At 45.3% G+C, this 19,301-nt stretch overlaps 2 protein-coding genes across 8 annotated transcripts in view; one reads left to right on the forward strand and one right to left on the reverse strand.

Moving 5' to 3' along the window:
• The window catches only part of COL4A4 (collagen type IV alpha 4 chain), a 192,770-nt gene extending 188,567 nt beyond the window's left edge, over nt 1-4,203 (reverse strand). For all 3 annotated transcript variants that reach the window (XM_061636823.1, XM_061636821.1, XM_061636824.1), the window contains exon 1: nt 4,093-4,203. The gene's annotated coding sequence lies outside the window, so the exon portion shown is untranslated. The remainder of the gene's footprint in view (nt 1-4,092) is intronic.
• Nucleotides 4,204-4,309: 106 nt separating this feature from the next.
• COL4A3 (collagen type IV alpha 3 chain) overlaps nt 4,310-19,301 on the forward strand; it is a 152,989-nt gene continuing 137,997 nt past the window's right edge. For 4 of the 5 annotated variants that reach the window (XM_061636829.1, XM_061636833.1, XM_061636834.1 and 1 more), the window contains exon 1: nt 4,329-4,645. In XM_061636829.1, coding sequence (XP_061492813.1) covers nt 4,532-4,645 — 114 coding nt within the window. In that variant the 5' untranslated portion in view covers nt 4,329-4,531. Of the gene's footprint in view, nt 4,646-19,301 lie in introns of all 5 variants that reach the window. The other variant, XM_061636830.1, reaches the window with a different exon arrangement.

Genomic DNA, 19,301 nt, shown 5'->3' on the forward strand with positions numbered 1-19,301 from the left:
TTGTGAGGAGGGAAATGACAGGATAACTCAATGGCAGTGTTACTCAAGGCCAAATTGTCCTGCTATTATGGTTAAAGGCAATAATCTATTGACACCAGGAAGCAAACAACAACCACTGCTATATTGTCCATAGCAAATTCCAGCTATAAGTTAAGTGTTCATAACAGACTACTTTTACTGGAGCACAGTCCTATGGGTCTCTGCAAGTTAACATGATACACAGCGTGCAGAAGAGCTGTACTGCATGACCATGAGGCAGTCACTATCTCTCAGCCTAATCTACTTCACAGGGTTGTAAGGATAAAATAGGGAGGGGAGAACCACATATGACACCCTGAGCTCCTTGGAAGAAAGGTGGGATATAAATGTGATAGACAACACAGACAGACAGACAAGAGGGCCAGCGCCAGGCATGACTGGGCCCTTGGGCACCAGCTTGCCCTGGGTGCATGGCTCCTGCCTGTTCCACCTACCTCTCACTTGTCTCCTGCTGTTGCGCACGCTGTGTGCGCAGGGCTACCATCAACCAAGATGGCAGTGGAGGCTTCTCTAAGGGGCTGATGTCCCCACTGCCATCTTGGTCGATGGCATACATGCATGGTACACTATGTGTACGCGCACACACATGGTAGGCTGATGCAGTAGGGGCATCAGCCCCTTAAAGAAGCCTCCACCAGCATCTTAGCATGCAGCAAGTGCAGCATGCTGGGCACACAGCACACACAGCAGCAGAAGACAGGAGAGAGAGAGAGGTAGGTGGAGCGAGTGAACAGGCGGGCAGCCTGGAAGCTCCCTCCCTGCAATCCATGGCAGGGAGTCTGCTGCGGATCGCAGCAGGGAGCACTACTCCCCCACCCTAATGAGGGGGACCCTTCAGGGTCCCCTGTGGGCCACAGGGCACTCAGCCAGGGCCCATCCTGACTGCCCTTTGGCACTAGCCCTGGATAGATAGATAGATAGATAGATAGATAGATAGATAGATAGATAGATAGATAGATAGATAGATAGATAGATAGATAGATAGATAGATAGATAGATAGATAGATAGATAGATAGATAGATAGATAGATAGATAGATAGATAGATAGACAGATAGATAGATAGACAGATAGACAGACAGATAGATAGATAGACAGATAGACAGACAGACAGATAGACAGACAGATAGATAGACAGACAGACAGACAGACAGACAGATAGATAGACAGACAGACAGACAGACAGACATTTAAGAATACATAAAACTCACTGATAGAATGCAGCCCTTTACTACAGTGTGTGAAGGGATAGGAATGTGCACCAGTGGTGGCTGCTGCCCATTCAGATTGTTGGGGTGGAAGGTAGGAAGCCTAACAGTAGGTGGGGTCAGAGCCAAGGGCAGGGAGAGCCAACTAATTCTAGTTTTGTCCCTGTCCTCCTCCCTGCTGAATTCTAGAAGGGCAACATTAAGAAGGAGCAAGTCAAGAACCAGTGCCATTCCCTGGTCTAGCTGCTCATTAGGAAGGAAGGAAGGTGGAGGCTGGCTGACAGCAGACTGAGTGTGGTGCGGCAGTGCCCTATTTGTCCTAATGGACCAGCCTCCTCTGATGTGCACAAATTCATTGTTTGATTTTTTTTCCAGTCAAAAGTATGTGTGGCAGTTTTGAAGCAGGATTCAAAATATATGCACATGAGACACTATTCCCCACGAGCTGCCATATCTGCCAAACCAAATACCAAACTATATGTTTATGTTAAATGTATTATGCCAAAGCAGCTTCCCCCCTCCTCCATGGCAAACAGCAGCTCTGGGGAGAGAGGCCATTTTCATCAGGACTGCGGTGTGGGAGGGAAAAGTTATCTCCCTGCATGTCATGGTCCTAATCCTAATCAGAACCCCTCCCCCTCGCTACTGTTTAAAAAACAAAACAAGAAGACACATTAAATGTGATCTCACATGAAATTTATCCCCAAGGGACCTGCTTCCCAGGTAAGCTGCTTCCTCCATGAGTGATCAGTCTTATACATGATCATGCCAATGTACACATTTCAGTTCACCAGAATCAGGTACTCTTTACTTATTCATAAATGGCTTTAAAGTGAGTACTTTGGTTTACCTTGTCTGTGTGATATACTTTCTTTTTATCATGATGTTTCCTTTCAAATTTAAGACATCAGAATAAAAGGTGGCATATAGTTGTTCAGGACACAATTTTATGTCTCACATTCAAACACAATCTATGCCTATTTTCAAGATGATCAGGAAAGACTGCAGTATTTCTCTTGCACATTGAGATATCCCAGTGACTGAACGTTCTTAAGGCTACCACATTGCTGAAGATGTTCTGAGCCTGCTCAGTGCCTGGCTGAGTAACTTGCTGAGAGCCATATGTATGCTGTCTCAGGTTCCATGGCAGAAGAAAGGCAGGATATAAATGTGAGGGGGGAAATCACTAGGAAGTTTCGGATGCATGCTTACAAAATAATTCTGACCCTGCAAATTGGTATCTGAAGGGAAGCCTCTCAGATATTTTTGTTTAATAACTTCTGCCGAGATTCAAATTTCTCCAAGTGTTAGCTCTAGTAGGGATGGAGAAAAACATCATTTGGGTTCCACTCCAGGCAGCAAAATGTTTTGGCTCTTCTCGACCTGAGAAAAGGTGGATACAGTTTCCATTGACATTCCAGGTAGAGACCATATACATATCAGGTATGCTGAACCTATGCACACCACACTGTAAGTAAGCCAGGGGTAGCTGATGTGGCCCCCTTCAGACGTTGCTGGACTACAATTCCCATCAGCCCTAGGCAGCATGGACAATGGTCAGGGAGGATGGTAGTTGTAGGCCAGCAACATTTGGAGGGTGCCATATTGGCTCCCGCTGCTGTAAACTATAGGGGAACAAGGCTAATCCTCATCAAACCAAGGCAGATAAAACTTATATGAAATTATCTTATACTGAGAGTGACCAATTGGCCCAGTACTGTCTATTCTATCTGGCAGCAGCTCTCCATGGCCTCAGGCAGAAGTCTTTCCCAGTGCTGCTACTTAAATTTCTGAAAAGTGAAGATGCCAGGGATTGAACCCAAGACCTTCCATAAGCAATTCATTGCTATTTTTTTAATTTATTATTGCACTTATATCCCACCTTTCCACCAAGGAGCTCAAGGAGGCACACAAACATGGTTCTCCTGCTCCTGACTTTATCCTGTGATGTAAGTTAGGCAGAGAAACCATGACAGGCCTAAGGTTACCCAGAGAGCTTCATGGCCAAGCAGGGATTTGAACCCTGGTCTCCCAGGTGCCAGTCTGACACTCTAGTTAGCACCAGTCCATGCAGATAATGCAGGCCAGTCCAAAACTTGTACTGGAGTGCAAGCACCACACACACACAATAGCATTTCTTCCTTTCCTCTAGATGCCATTAGTGGAAACATAACACAAGAAGAGCCATGCTGGATCAGGCCAACGGCCCATCTAATCCAGCATCCTGTTCTCACAGTGGCCAGCCAGGTACATATGGGAAAGTTGGTCATGGAGCATGAGCAGCAGTCTCATTTTCACCCCATGGATAATGGAAGGGGCCATGGCAGGGTGACATTACTGCACATATCAACTGTGGGGGCTTGCACCTACTGTCTACTGACAACTGCCAGAGAAACTGCCTTGTTACATGCTCTGCCTAGGGGTCGAAGCAGGAGCGCCCACAGGCAACAGCCTACTTCATCATACCGATGAAGGATGAAATGGGTTCAGAGAGCAAACCCCTGCCAGGCCGCAAACATACGAGCGCGCAGCCAGCCATATTTCGATGCTCAGGCAAATGTGGGAAGGTTCAGTTTGTGATTTGTTCGCCAGTCCCCGCTCCCCAAGGCAGGGGGGGACGTATCCCTAGGAGCTGCCCGATGGTGCGATTCGATCCAAGCCATGTTTAGGCCCGGAAAGTTTTTGGGTAGAAGCTTAAGGGCCGGCACAGAAAAAGGCTGAGAGGAAAAGCGACCGTTTCCCCTCCACAGCTGCTTGAGGAGACGCTCCCCTCATTCCTTTATGGCCCCTATACGGTCAGTTCATCCCAAGCTAAGCATTCGCTTTCCCCCGACAGTCCCTTGTACCTGGCCAACACCTGACGAGCCACTTGCGTGTCCGTATCTCGCGCTCGCTATCCCGCGCTCTCCTTGCTCCGACAAAGCACGTTGTAAAACACCTCGCCGGCTTCACTTCGTCTCTCCTTGGGATTTGTTTCGCCCCGCCCACTGCTGTCCCCCCCCCAAACTTCTACGCGCCTTCTCGCAGCTTCGGCCCCGCCCCAGGCCACCCTGAGGGAACTTCTCATATACTGGCCACTCTGGGGTGCAAACCGAGAAGACTCGGCGCGAAGGGAAAGTGGGCAGAGGAGGAGGAACAGGAGATATCCTGCCTAGGCAGTGAATGAACAGTGACAGCGGGTCCGTCAGACACGGAGTGGTGGCCCGCGCGACCTCTGGCACTGGAAAGGTGGGGGAGAGGAATTGAGAGAGAGCCAGAGCGGGGGGGAAAGGTGCGCCCCGAGGCATGAAGCAACTCGCGCGCCCCAGCTCCTGGTGTCTCGCGCTGTTGTTGTTGGCTTCGCTGCTGAGCGCTTTGCGCGGGCAGGAGGACCGCCTCCGCATTGGTGTTGCTGCAAAGGTGAGTTGAGGCCGGCGCTCTGACCTGCCTTAGGATTGGCTCTCGTCCCCTCCCCTCTGTCTTTCTCTTCGTTTCTTGTGGGACTTCTGTGGCCTGTAACAGTTGCGTGACAGGCAAGACGTTCAAGCGCAGCTTTTTCTTGCATAGAGATAGCTTCGCTTGTTGAATTAATATCCTTCTTGTAGGTCAAAGGCATTGAGACCCTGCCAAAGGGAGGGGGGAGGAAGTATTACATGCTCTACCTTCCAAGCCCCTCCCCCAGATATATGAGAACCTGGTTGTGGTTACTAAGTGGCAAGGGGAATCACACTCTGTGTATGCTCAAAGGCACTCTTGTCTTCATAATTTGCTGGATTATGTTATGCCTGGGTTCTTGCTCAGTCTCTGACTATGCCCATATTTGAGAATAAGAAATGATCGCCTGTCTCCCAAGTCAGATTGGCAGGTGAACCAGCTGGTGTTCGCTTTGGGTTTTGTGTGTGTAACATACTACTGAGCTCACTTGTTTCAGTCATCAGGAGCACTTTCTCTGGGAGGCATCTTTCTGCATCTGGATCGTACATTCACACTGCACAGGTGGATTTGGGAGGGCAGCATGTGAGGGGCAGCATGTCTTGTGTGTGGTCAAAAGGATGCTTTTTTCCCCTTTTTTGTCGTTTCTGGTGTGCTCCTCACATATTGGTCAAACTGATACATGTAGAAACTGTCCCTGAAAGAAAAAAAGTAGTGCATTGATGCAAGTACTTGCCCAACACTTACCTTGTATGAATTACTGGGTTGCCATCACTGTATGGCTCATAGAACTCAGATGCTCATCCAAGCTGCAACCAAAACCCACTTGTAGACATGTCTAGTGAAAGTTTAGGAACAGTGTATGAATCCTTCTGGAGTCACTGTATGACAGGGGGTGCCAATATGGCAGCTATGGGTGCACATGTTCCCACAGAACCTTTCCCTGGTACCCACAGAAGCTCCTCCCTCCACTGAAATTAGGCTTGAAAGAAGCATTGTATTGTAGCCAATAGAATAGGGTGTGTGTGTGTTGGCCACAACAGTTTGCAAATGTGCCCACTGGCCCAAAACATTAGTGACCCTTGCTGTCTCCCAGGCTAAAGTTTGCTGCTTGCTTAGCAAGTCATTCCATCCAAGTATTGGTGTTCTAATTCTTTGGATGACTTTGCTGTCTCATCAAGCATTGTAGTCCAAATGCTTTACACCATGTTCTTTCATAGAATCATAGAGTTGGAAGGGTCCTATTAGGTCATCAAGTCCAATCCCCTGCTCCATGCAGGAATCCAATTTAAAGCATACATGACTGGTGGCTGTCCAGCTGCCTCTTGAAGGCCTCCAGTGTTGGAGAGCCCACCACCTCTCTAGGTAATTGGTTCCATTGTCATACTGCTATAACAGTTAGGAAGTTTTTCCTGAAGTTTAGTTGAAATCTGGCTTCCTGTAACTTGAGCCCATTATTACGTGTCCTGCACTCTGGGATGATCGAAAAGATATCCTTGCCCTCCTCTGTGTGACAACCTTTCAAGTATTTGAAGAGTGCTATCATATCTCCCCTAAGTCTTCTCTTCTCCAGGCTAAACATGCCCAGTTCTTTCTGTCTCTCCTTATAGGGCTTTGTTTGTAGTCCCCTGATCATTCTCGTTGCCCTTCTCTGAACCTGTTCCAGTTTGTCTGCATCCTTCTTAAGTGTGGTGTCCAAAACTGGATGCAGTACTCAAGATGAGGCCTAACCAGTGCTGAACAGAGGGGGACCAACACTTCACACAAATTGGAAACTATACTTCTGTTAATGCAGCCTAAAATAGCATTTGCCTTTTTTGTAGCCACATTACACTGTTGGCTCATATTCAGCTTGTGAGCAACGACAATCCCAATATCCTTCTCACATGTAGCATTGCTGAGTCAAGCATCCCCCATCTTATAACTGTGCATTTGAAGGTATCTGCCAAATGTCAATAGGCAGGGAGTTCCAAAGCATAGGTGCTGCCACACTAAAGGACTGATTTCTTACAAGACCAGAACAAGTACTATGTGGCACCTGTAGCATGGAAAGTACACCTTGAACTTGGCCTGGTAGCAAATTGGCAACCAGTGCAGATTTCAGAGCAGAGGTATTATTTATTTGTATCCCACCCTTCCTCCTAGCAGGAGCCCAGGGTCTCACTCTTGTCAGCAATCGTGCCACAGTATTCTGCAATAACTTCAGCCCCTGGGTCAGGTTGTGCTGCATGGGGATTTCTGTGACCTTGGCTGACTGGATGACAGGATTTTTTTAGTTTTGGTTTTTGGTTAGGAATCCTGATTGGTTGTAGGATGGTGAGTTTTCTGCCTTACTCATAGAAATTTTGTTGTGGTTGGTATGGTATTGCATTTAGGAAATCATCACTGTCTTTTATTTTTATTTTTCTATTTGCATTTCATTTACCTTTAACCTCACTCCCTTACATCCATAGAAGCAAAAACAGTGGTTCCATGCGCTCAGCTCAACCCCCTTAAACCTGTTGATGATGCACCTTGTTGGTTGCATGACGGTTTGTTTCTTGCTTAATAGTGGCAAAAGAGAATTCACATACTGGGAAGTGTGGCTGCAACTGTTGTTGTTCCCAAGCTGCTGACTGTGAAGGATCAAACCATGTGTGTTTTCTCTCTGTCAGTTATTACTCACTAGAATTGGATTGGCTGTTAAAGTGAGTTTATAGCAGCCCACAAGGTAAACAGAAAAGGGTAGAGAATTTCCCAGACCTCTTTCAGAAGTGAAGGGTCAAATCTATAGTTTGGAGAGCCATATTGAAAGGTATGGGCAGGGCATTGTAGGCAGGGGGTTGCCAACCCTATTTGGATATGGAAATTTTTGCAGAGGATCCCTAGTCAAGCTTTACCAACAGCACAATCCAAACCATATCTATTCAGAAGTAAGTCCTATTGAGTTCTATGGGGCTTAGTAAGTTTGTTTAGAATTGCAGCCTTCAAGAGCATCCATCTTTACTTCTGAGTGCTGCTATCTAACATCTCCACAACACTAGGCTCCTTCCTACAGTGGCCTTCTGGTGACTGGGCTGGCCTGAGGGCACTTAAATCCTTCTTGCCAGAAACAAGTAGGCTTGATTAAATGTTCCCTACCCAGGCTGTATCTTTCAGCTAAGATTTCTATCTTAATTTCCAATCAGAGAAATGTTTTTGTTTGAACTGTCTGCTCCAAGCAACTGTGGTTGATGCTTAATGTATGATGTGTAATGACATCGCTTGGGCCCGCCCCTGTGATATCACTACAGCACACCCCTGTGACATCACTATGACCTGCCCCCATGACATTACTAGAGCCCGCCCCTGAAATCTCAGGCTTTGGGATGCTTCTGACCTGGCAACCCTACTTACAAGCCCTGGGGATGAGGTTTGAGAGATAGTGAGAAATTAGGAGAAATGGTCATTGATAAGGAATATAATTGTTGTATCTCTGGAACTGCAAGATAAGGACCAAACTAGACAAGATGCCAATCATGCAATTAGCAACTGCATTATTTAAAAAACAAATTACAGGTGCAGGGGCCCTCATTCAGATTCGTACTCTGGCATAGTGGTAGGGGGCTGTAACTCTTTGCCACCTGCTTCACTCCTAGTCTAGATCAGGGCCTCTGCCTCTATAATTGTTGGAGGAAAACTCTCATTGACCCAGAGAGGAACCTGAGACATGGAGAGATGAAAAGTTTAGTTGGGAGCCAGTACAGCAATGGGGGGTGGGGTGGAAAATTGAAACATAAAGAGCCAAGTAGGAGTGAAGAGACTATGGCATAAATTGCAACCATCAGATGGGCTGTATTGTATTGTACAAGCTACTTTAGGTCTTCTGAAAAGATGCAACTTGGTGAGAGCACCTTGGGGAGAATTATGATATGAGTGAGCAATGAAAGGTGGCTGAAATTTGTAGGAAATTATGTGCACCAGACAGAGTTTGCTACACATATTTGTCAATGGCGAAGAAGCTTTTAGATTAAGTAGTGTTTTCTCCTTGTTCCAGGCATCTGCATCAGCAGCTGTCCTAATTTTGGTGTGTTTACAGTTTGCACTTTAGAGAATATCATTAGCCAGTTTCTTTTTGTGTGACCATTGATCTATGCAACTGAAAAGTAAAGCTTTGGCTGTTCAAGATTTAGCTCACAAGATTAAGTTCTCTATTCATTCTCTGGCAAAAAAAAATACATTCTCAACTTCTAGAAGTGCTGCAAATGATGCTGCTTTATCAAGCCAGATAATACTTGAAAGTTAGAAGGCTTGCTTTCAGAACTGTTAGTCTACACACTTAAGTAATGGTTCACACACTCTCCTTGGCACTTTCACAGTTTGAAAAACTGTACAAGAGTAATCATTAACTTTGCTTTCTTACAATGGTAATGTTAGGTGAAATAATTATTCCAAATATTTTGATGTTTCTGAATGTATCTTTCACACACAGCTGCACTGTACCTCAGTTCTCTATAACCCCTTCCAAGCCCTGAAAAGGCTTCTTCAGTCACTGATCCCACCTCCTCTCGTTCCTGCTCTTGCATGCATACCTGCCTACTTAAGTATTCCCTCACCTTTTGCCTCTACTGCTCTCATCTTCTCCTGTGTTAGGTCATCTCTTGAGTCCCTCAGTTTTAACAACACAGAAACTTTTTCCCCTATGCTTCTCGCCATTTCTCCAGACTATAAATTGGACTCGGAACAATGTGGCAATATTGGCTACTATAATGTTTAGTTGACATAGTGGTTATATAGCACACAAGATTCAGCACATGCTTCATTCCTGCCCACTGCTCACATTTTACAGTCTGGCCAACTCCAACGAGTGAATTGATATGCCTTTTCATTATGTTCTGGCCAGCCGGTAAAAATCTGTTCTTAAAACAAAGGTTGAGATTATGAGAAAGTTATGCCAGAATAATTTTGTGGCTGGACCTCCTGAACAGGTCCCATTGATTGTCAGTTAAGCAAAATATAATTCCGCATTTGTCAACGAAACCAGGAACAAGAAGTTATGCTGGCACTAGTTCACAGTCAGGGTATCAGACTGCAGCAGTCTTTTCACAGTATCTTATTACTATCCTATTCTATGTACTCTGCTTGTGCTAATTTTATCCAACTTAATGTTTCCTATTTCAGTTTATTTTTGATTATAGTGTCATCACAAAAAACACAACTTTTGTGAGCCCGTTTCTCACCTTGAGCATAAATAGCCTGTGTTATTGGGGGTGGGGGGATGAAAGGAATTAAATACATTGCAATTAGTGTGATCATAAATATTCTTATAGATTCTGATTCAGATAAATGCTAATTATATCTGTCAACCAGCTTATGCAGAGATCAAATATTGTCAAGTAATTATTCTTGAGTTTGCAAAGCTGTTTCATTTGATATTGTGGCTTCACATTTGATTCATAAATAAATAATAATAAAATGAAATGCCTAATTTTTACTCAAAAGTAACTGTGATCAGTGGAGCTTTCTCACAGGCAACTGTGCATGATTTGCAGCCTAAGTATTATATGGTCTTTTTCTGTATCACAAACTGGCAAATTTGCTTTGCTATGAAATCAGGTTTTTTTTTATTACATTTACTGGTTTGAATTGCTCCTATACATCTCTAATCCACAAGATATTTAATTAACATCTTGTGTGTGATTAAACTCAGTTGAGGTGGATAATCTGCCAAAAAACAGTAATACAACAAGCACCAAGGGGTAGTAACACCTTAACACTTTTATTTTGAAACTCATGTTGATTTCTGTTACTACTTTTTAATAGTAATTAAAAAAAAAGTGGTGCACTCTGGCCTGGATTCTCTCATGTTCTTAAGGTCTTGCAGAGACTTCCACAGTAAACAGATTCCTACACAATCAGAAGCCTCACAAAAGACTTTGATGTATCCCTCTGGGACATTAGAGTGCCTGGGGAAGGCCCTGTGCTATTTGTGTTTTTGAACCTTGCAGAGTTTCAGTAAAGGATGAAAACTGCTATTACCGGTTGAATTCAGTGTAATGTTTTTTCAAGCAAATGTTTTAAAGACTGGATCATTATCCAAAGCAAAACAAACATCATACCTATTGAATTATTATTACTGAATTATTAGTCGCTTGTTACCTGAAGATCAACACTGTTAAAACTGTTAAAAACAACTTACAACACTGTTAAAAACAAAAGTAAATATACCATACCATAAAAACAGAACAATAAAACAACAACAACCCCCATAAAGTCACAGAAAGCTTTGACAGCACACTAATACAAATAGCATCATCTCAGTCTTTCAAATGCCTGGGGTAAAAGGTGATTCTTTACCTGGTGCCAAAAAAATAACAATGAAGGTGCCAAGCAGACCTCACTGGGGAGCGCATTCCACAGATCAGGAGCCATAACTGAAAAGGCCCTCTCCCTTGTCACCGCCCTCTGAGCCTCCCTCAGAGGGGGATCTGGAGAAGGGCTTAAGAAGAAGATAAAATAAATGATCAATATACACCCTATTTAACAAATTCCAGCAGCACAAAGTCAGCAAAAATTGCACAATTAGCCAAAGGCCTTTTTTAAAAGCCAGGTTTTCACCAAGCACCTAAAGCAGGAGCCCTGTAGTCCTTGCTTAGCTAGGAGTTCTTGCTGCAACTGAAAAGACTCTGAAATAAATAGGTCTACTGTATGAGTAATGTTGGATATCATCCCTTAACTCCAAGTTGTTGCCAGTCTTACCTCTCAAGGTTGAGGATTTGGAGCAGGGAGGAACATATGGAAGAAGGGAGTAGATCTGGCTAATTATATTTATATGATTTATTGGCTAAGGTTTTTTTTTTAATGTCTCTTTCTACTGTGTATGTCTTTAAATTGCCCTGACATAGTATAAAGCAGTGATTCTCAAACGGTGCGCCCAGGCACACTGGTGCGCCCTACGAGATGGCTAGGTGTGCCTCAAATATTATGAAAGTATATTTTAAAAATGAGAAGAACCCCATTTGTGTAGGGTAAGTAATAGTTTTCTATTGTTTAAGTTATTTTATTCATAGTTTAAAATATATTAATATATTTTTAATTTTGTACACAAAGTGCGCCAGAAAATTTTTATATGTTTTACAGTGCGCCGTGAATCAAAAAAGTTTGAGAACCACTGGTATAAAGTCTGGATCAAAAATGGGGGCAAAGATATGGGAATCCACTTTCAGTTTCATTTGCAAAGAAGAAATAAGATGAAGCACTCTAAGGCCAGTTCAGATTCTCAACTATCCCCACCCTACTCCTGCTGGTCCAGTTTTCTGTTGGTGCAAACAGAGATGCTGACTGGATTGCAGGACTGGCCTTATCATCGAGCACAGTGAGGTGGCTTCTCCGGGCAGCTGGCTTTGTTATAAAAGGGCAGCATTATTTATTTAATTAATTAGTAATGCATTTTCATTGTCCCAGAAGGCTGAGAGGCAGTGACTGGCCCAAGGTCATCCAGTGAGCTTCATGGCTGTGTGGGGATTTGAACCCTGGTCTCCTAGGTCATAGTCCAACACTCTAACCACTACACCACACATGGGGTCTGTAAAAATATGGATCAAAATTTGCATATTCAACACAGCCATTTTTAAACTACTGCAGTTATACAAATCTTGATAGTCACATGAATAACCACATATGAAGGTGCTGATTCATTCAGTCAGAACCTCTACTTGAATCTCATCAGTGGCCCTATGTGCTCCTGCAGGCTATCACACAGCAAACTGTGGAGAGTCTGAACCACATCTAAGTTGTTTGATATAGCTACACCTTGAAGTAGGCAAATCAAAGGTATTATCTTCTTTAGTATAAAAATCTTTAGTTATCACAACATAAGAGTTTTCAAGTTTATAAAAATAGGATGTGGTTACTGAGGCTGCAATCCAATACATGTCTTCTCAGAAGTAAGTTCCATTGGGTTCAATGGGGCTTACTCCTAGTTAAGTGTGAATTGGATTGCAGCCTAAGAAACTAAATAGCATTCATAAAACCAAAGAACAAAATTAGATTAGATTTTTTACTGTATGTTGTACCTCTGAGAAGTAAACACCTGCTTATTGAACAAAACATACATAAGGTATAACAATAATATAATTTAAAAGCGAGGGAAGATACCAGAATGTAAACTAATACATTAATGTGAAGTACATTTTATACTAAACATGATTTACTTTCTACATGGAATCCAGCAGGCAAAGATTAAGATATTTCCATCATTTCCCCCCACATGGTTAGTTAACGATTAATCTTTTTTTATAATTATGCAACCTAGATTTCTCACTTTCTTTTTTCCTATAGAGTAATACCTCAGTTAACAAAGTAGATGTGTTTCTGGGCATTACTTTTTTAACAGAAACTTTGGTACCAGAGATAGGAATAACACGGAAAGAATAGGGATAGTTCCTACACCCGCTCATAGATGGTGGGGGCAGCTTCAACGGGGTTTCAGAGGGTGACTGCCTGGCACCCTCTGCCTCCTCTGAATGTTTCTGAAGCTGAAGAACCCTTTCCTGGTTTTATTTGGTATCTTTTGACTTTGTTTATTTTAAATGTGATGCAAAGTGCAGTAGACAACAATCCAAGGAGAAAATTAACATGCAGCATAATTCTGTGCATATTTACTGTGAATAAATTTCCATGGTGTCCAGTGGATCTTGCTCCGTAGTAAGTGTATTTAAATATTTTAAATAAATAAGTAAACTGACATATGCAGTAGGGAGAATTTTGGGAGGTTTCAGCATTTTAACTTCCCTCTTCTATACAATTCTTAAAGGTAGCACTTTAACTTTCCTCTTCTACAAATGTATTAAAAGATTTACCTTCTTTTGAATATGGTAGGAGTTCACAAAATGTGGTCCGTGAACCACCTGTGGTCCTCAAGCTTCGTTCAGTTGATGTATAAAGGCAACTTTATGATCTAGTCCAGTGCACTACAATTGCTAGACAATGGACAGAAAAATCATTAAGTGATCTGCCATGACTCAGGAATATTCATGTGGTCGGGGGGGGGAAGTGTTGAGAAGTATGGTCATCGTGTGCATTCCTGAATAGTCCTTTTTACCTTTTAAAAGGGCTGTTCTTGACTAATGGGCCTTAACTGCTGGATGCAGCCCAGCTGGATGTGACCCACAACAGGGCCTTCTTGGTAGTTGTTTCCCTCTTGTAGAATTCCCATCCTGGTGATGAGTGTCTGTTTCCCTCATTATTAACTTTTAGTCAAAGAAATCATAAAATCATAGAATAGTACAGTTGGAAGGGGCCTATAAGGTTTTCAAGTCCAACCCCCTGCTCACTGCAGGAATACAAGTTAAAGAATACCCGACAGGTGGCTGTCCAACTGCCTCTTGAATGCCTCAAGTGTTGGAGAGCCCACCACCTCCCTAAGTCATTGGTTCCACTGTCGTGCTTCTAACTGGAATCGGTGGTGGGCTGGATGAGGGCCAATAAACTGAGTCTGAATCCTAGCAAGACAGAGGCGCTGTGGGTTGGTGGTTCCCGAGTTTGGATAATTGGTCAGTTGCCTACTTTGGATGGGGTCGTACTCCCTCTGAAAGAGCAGGTCTGTAGCCTGAGGGTGCTCCTGGATCCATCTTTGTCGCTAGAGGCCCAGGTGACCTCAGTGGCTAGGAGTGCCTTTTACCAGCTTCGGTTGGTGAGACAGCTGCGGTCATTTCTGGACCGGGATAGCCTGACCACTGCTGTGTATGCACTGCTAACCTCCAGGGTGGATTACTGTAATGCGCTCTATGTGGGGCTGCCCTTGAGGTTGGTCCGGAAGCTGCAGCTGGTGCAAAATGCGGCGGCGAGACTGCTCACTGGGGCAGGGTATCGCCAACATGTCACCCTGCTGCTGAAAGAATTGCACTGGCTGCCCATTTGCTACCGGGCCAAGGTCAAGGTTCTAGTTTTGGTGTACAAAGCCCTATACAGCTCGGGACCAGGATACCTGAAAGACCGTCTTACCCCTTATATACCCAGTCGATCACTGCGCTCTGCAGGTGAGGGCCTCCTGCAGATACCATCTTATCAGGAGGTTCATTCTGCACAATATAGGAAACGGACCTTTAGTGTGGCAGCACCTACCCTGTGGAATTCCCTCCCTTTGAATATTAGGCAGGCGCCATCTCTGCTATCTTTTCGGCACCTTTTGAAGACTTTCCTCTTTCAACAAGCCTTTTAGGTTGAGACCTATCCCAGTCTGTGTCTGTGTTAGAATTACTTAATATGTTTTTTAATAATGTTTTTAACGCTGTTTTGTTTTAATGTATTTTAAGATCTGTTTTTATGATGTTTTAAAGTGTTTTTAGCGCTTTGTTTGCCGCCCTGGGCTCCTGCTGGAAGGGCAGGATACAAATTAAATAATACATAAATAAATAAATAACTGCTACAGTTAGGAAGTTTTTCCTGATGTTCAGCTGAAATCTGGCTTTCTGTAACTTGAGCCCATTATTTCAAGTTTTGCACTATCAAGAAGAGATCCTGGCTCTCCTCTGTGTGACAACCTTGCAAGTACTTGAAGAGTGCTATCATATCTCCCCTTAGTCTTCTCAAGGCTAAACATGCCCAGTTCTTTCAGTCTCTCCTTAAAGGGCTTCATTTCCAGGCCCCGATCACCCTTGTTGTCCTCCTCTGAACATGTCTTGTCTTTGGTCACTGGGAGCAGGTGGAAGCCTAGGGTAATAGATGCTTCCCCGAAAGGAACAGCACTCGCAGCTATTGATCCAAACGGATCCAAAGCTGCAGAAGAAGCCGGGGCTATGGTTTGCTGCTCAACTGCTATCATAGCGGGTGAATTTGCCCCCACCATGGGAGCAGCTACTGCAGAAACCCTGTCTCCACCAGCTTGCTGCCAAACTTGTTGGCAAACCGCCTGAAGAGGAGGCTGAGAACCTGCCTGTGCCAGTGCCATTCCTTGTCCACCTTGTGATGCAGGGCTTGCGTCGGTCCTAGAAGGGGTAGAAAATTGCCCCTCTTGTCCAGAGACCCATGGCCCCCAAGGGGGCCATCCCCAACCCAGCCACCCACTCGCCTGAGCAGGTCTGACCGACTCACCTGCCCCTGCTACTGGCCGCAGCACCTCTGTGGCCCTGCCCTCATCAGCCATAGCCTCTGACATTCCATATGCCTGAGCCTCAACAGCTCCAACTGTTCCAGATGGTCCCAGAGGGGGTGGGTGAGCTTCCAGGGCATCGAGCCGGGCTAGGATTAAATTAACAACATTTTGGTTAGTGCCTGCCCACCGCCCTGTCGAACTGCTGCCTTGCCTCGTCGTCTTAGCTCTCCAGGACTCCACTGCCACTGCCGAATTCCCAGGGGCAGATGGCATGGAGTCATGCCCAGGCACACCCTTTCCCCACCTCTCTAATGCCTCCAGACACCCTAGAATAACCACCCATAGTGGTGCCTCATCATCCTCTGAGGATCCAGCCAACAGGGGGGGTGCTTAGGTGGGGGCCGAACTGCCTTCCCTTTCCCTTTTGGCCCCCCTCCCCTTCTTGGGCGGCATTGGGCATCTATCTATCTATCTATCTGTCTATCTATCTAATCTCTATTTTATTGATTATGGAAACCTTATGATATATGTGTGTGTGTTCTTGTTTTACACCCACTCCCTCCAACATATATGGGGGGGAAGCAGCCAGCACCCCTTAGGAATGTGTGTGTGTGTTCTTGCTTTACACCCACTCCCTACTCCCTCTAGCGGGGGGAGCAGTCGAGTCAACAAGGCCTATACCAGCCAGGCCTCCTCACAAGGCCACTAACACCCGCAGTGCCGGCCCTCAGCCACGTCTATGGCCCTCCCCTACTACCATGAGGGGAGGGGGATCCACAAACAGGCCGACTAGGCCTCCAAATGCGGCCGTCACCAGATGCCGCTGCACCGCAGAAGCCAAACGAAATGGTGCCAACCACGCGGCCAAATCAAAATGGCCGCAGCTCTTGTCCCTCGCAGCTTCATCTGTGTCCCACATCATTGCGAGGCAAAGAGGAGGAAGGAGGGTGTGGCACGGGCTCAAATAAGCCCCCTGATGCTCCGCCCCTCCTAGCAGCACGTTGTGTGTGCCGATTACATTTGATATGGGACGCTGCCCTTATTAAAAAAGGCGGCTGCGACTTCGCCCACTAGCCGCAACTAAGCGCCGCCCGCCCAGGCCTCATGTGGGTGGGCGAAGCTGGACTAATAATACAATATGATTCCACTCACTCGGTCCATTCATTGAAGAGCCACACAAATTCCACACCCATTAGCACATTTGTACTAATAGACAGATGACTATCTGCACACCCATAAACACTCTGAACAATTACCAGTCCCAACAATCTGCTTGGTACATATACCAAAAGACTGTACAACAAAACTGGCAGACTAACACTATGATGCTAAAATGCTATTTAACCTAGGACTCCACCAACTCAATAAAAACCTCACATAATTCATCCAAACACACATTCATATAGGATCATCGTCATGACCAGAGCTTGGAAAAGTTACTTTTTTGAACTACAACTCCCATCAGCCCCAGCCAGCATGGCCACTGGATTGGGCTGATGGGAGTTGTAGTTCAAAAAAGTAACTTTTCCAAGCTCTGGTCATGACTGAGGAACTAAGCTTTCACCCTGGTCATTAGGTTCGGGCAAGATGTGCAGCTTCTTATAGCAGACAGAGCTGTAGGACTATTGTACTACAGTGCTAGACTGCTGAAAATCAGGACAGAAAGCTACTTGCTTAGTCCCAAAGCTCAGCAGTTTGATCTGATTGCACCATAGGGGGAATTTCCCAGTTGTTTTCCCCATTTCCCTTTGATTTTTCATGGGCCCTCAACTTGTACGCTAGCAGTATTCATACTCTTGTGCAAAGTTTTGCAACTTTCTAGTAAATTACACTATGTTAATGAACTTAACAAACTCTTGGATGAGTTTCAGTTGGTACAGCTTGAGCACATTGACAAGTTGCTTGGATAGATTCGTGCAACCACTTCTGTACTGGATCCTTGCCCTTCTTGGCTAATAAAAGCTAGCAGGGATGGAACAGCCGGCTGGACCAGGGAAGTGATTAATGCCTCTTTGCGAGAGGGGGTGGTCCCTGGCTGTCCGAAAGAGGCGGTAGTGAAACCACTCCTGAAGAAATCTTCCATGGACCTAGAAAATCTTAATAACTATAGGCCGGTTGCAAATGTTCCATTCCTAGGCAAGATACTGGAACGAGTTGTTGCAGGCCAGCTCCAGACTCTTGGATGAGACCGATTATCTGGATCCATTTCAGTCGGGTTGCAGGCCTGGTTTTGGAATGGAAACAACCTTGGTCGCCCTGTATCATCATCTTTGTCGGGAGAAGGACAGGGGGAGTGTGACTCTGTTGATTCTCCTTGATCTCTCAGCAGCTTTCGATATCATCGACCATGGTATCCTTCTGGGAAAACTGGCTGATTTGGGAGTGAGAGGTACTGCATGGCAGTGGTTCTGCTCCTACTTGGCAGGTCGATTCCAGAAGGTGGTGCTTGGGGAACATCACTCAGCCCTGTGGATTCTCCAGTATGGGGTTCCACAGGGGTCAGTTCTGTCCCCCATGCTGTACAACATCTACATGAAACTGTTGGGTGCGGTCATCCAGAGTTTTGGAGTGTGTTGCCATCAGTACGCTGATGACATGCAGCTCTACTCAAGTTTGTTGAGAATGGATTGATCATTTGCATGCTTATTAAGGTTAGTGGGATTTACTCCCTTGCAATCATGCTTAGGATAGATGAAACTGACCACAGAGGATGGGGAGGGGAGGAGGAGGAAGGGCTAGGGTAGGGGAAGAGGAGGGAGGGGAGGAGGGGGAAGGGAGGAGAAGGGCAGGTTTGATCATTTGCATGTTTTTTGAGTTCAGTAAGATTTACTCCCATGCAATCATGCTTAGGATAGGTAAAACTGACCAGGGAAGGAGGGAGGGCTGGACTGGGCAGGGGAGGAGGAAGAAGGAAGAGGAGAGCGGAAGAAGAAGGGAGGAGGAAGGGAGAGGAGAAGGGAAGGAGGGGAAACGCAGGTCTGATCATTTGCATGTTTATTGAGTTCAATGGAATTTACTCCCATGTAATCATGCTTAGGATAGGTAAAACTGACCATGGGAGAGGAGGAGGGAGAGAGGAGAGGAGAGGAGAGGAGAGGAGGAAGCAAAGGGAGTGGGGAGTGGAAGGAGGGGATTGGAAGGGGAGGGGCAAAGGAAGAGGGAGGGAAGGGGAAAAAGGGAGGTGATGGGAGTCAGGAGGAGGGGAAAGGCAGGTTTGATCATTTGCATGCTTATTAAGTTCAATGGGATTTACTCCTGTGCAATCATGCTTAAGATAGGTAAAACTGATCATGGGGGAAGGAGGAGGGAGATGGAGAGGGGAGGGGATTGGAAGGAGAGGGGAGGAAGGGGCGAGGGGAGGGAAGGTGCAAGAGGGAGGGAATAGCAGTAAGGAGAAGGGAATGTGGGTTTGAACATTTGCAAACTTTTTCCATTCAGTGAGATTTACTTCTGTGCAATCATGTTTAGGATAGCTTAAATTGACATGGGGGAGGGGCAGGGAGGGGAGGGGGAGGGAAGGAAGGAGAGGGGGAGGGAAGAATATTGGGTGGGTTGGTACTGGACTGAGGGGAAGCCCCTTTCCTTTCCAAA

The sequence above is a fragment of the Rhineura floridana genome, chromosome 7 (assembly GCF_030035675.1).
Source record: "Rhineura floridana isolate rRhiFlo1 chromosome 7, rRhiFlo1.hap2, whole genome shotgun sequence".
NCBI classification, from domain to species: Eukaryota; Metazoa; Chordata; class Lepidosauria; order Squamata; family Rhineuridae; genus Rhineura; species Rhineura floridana.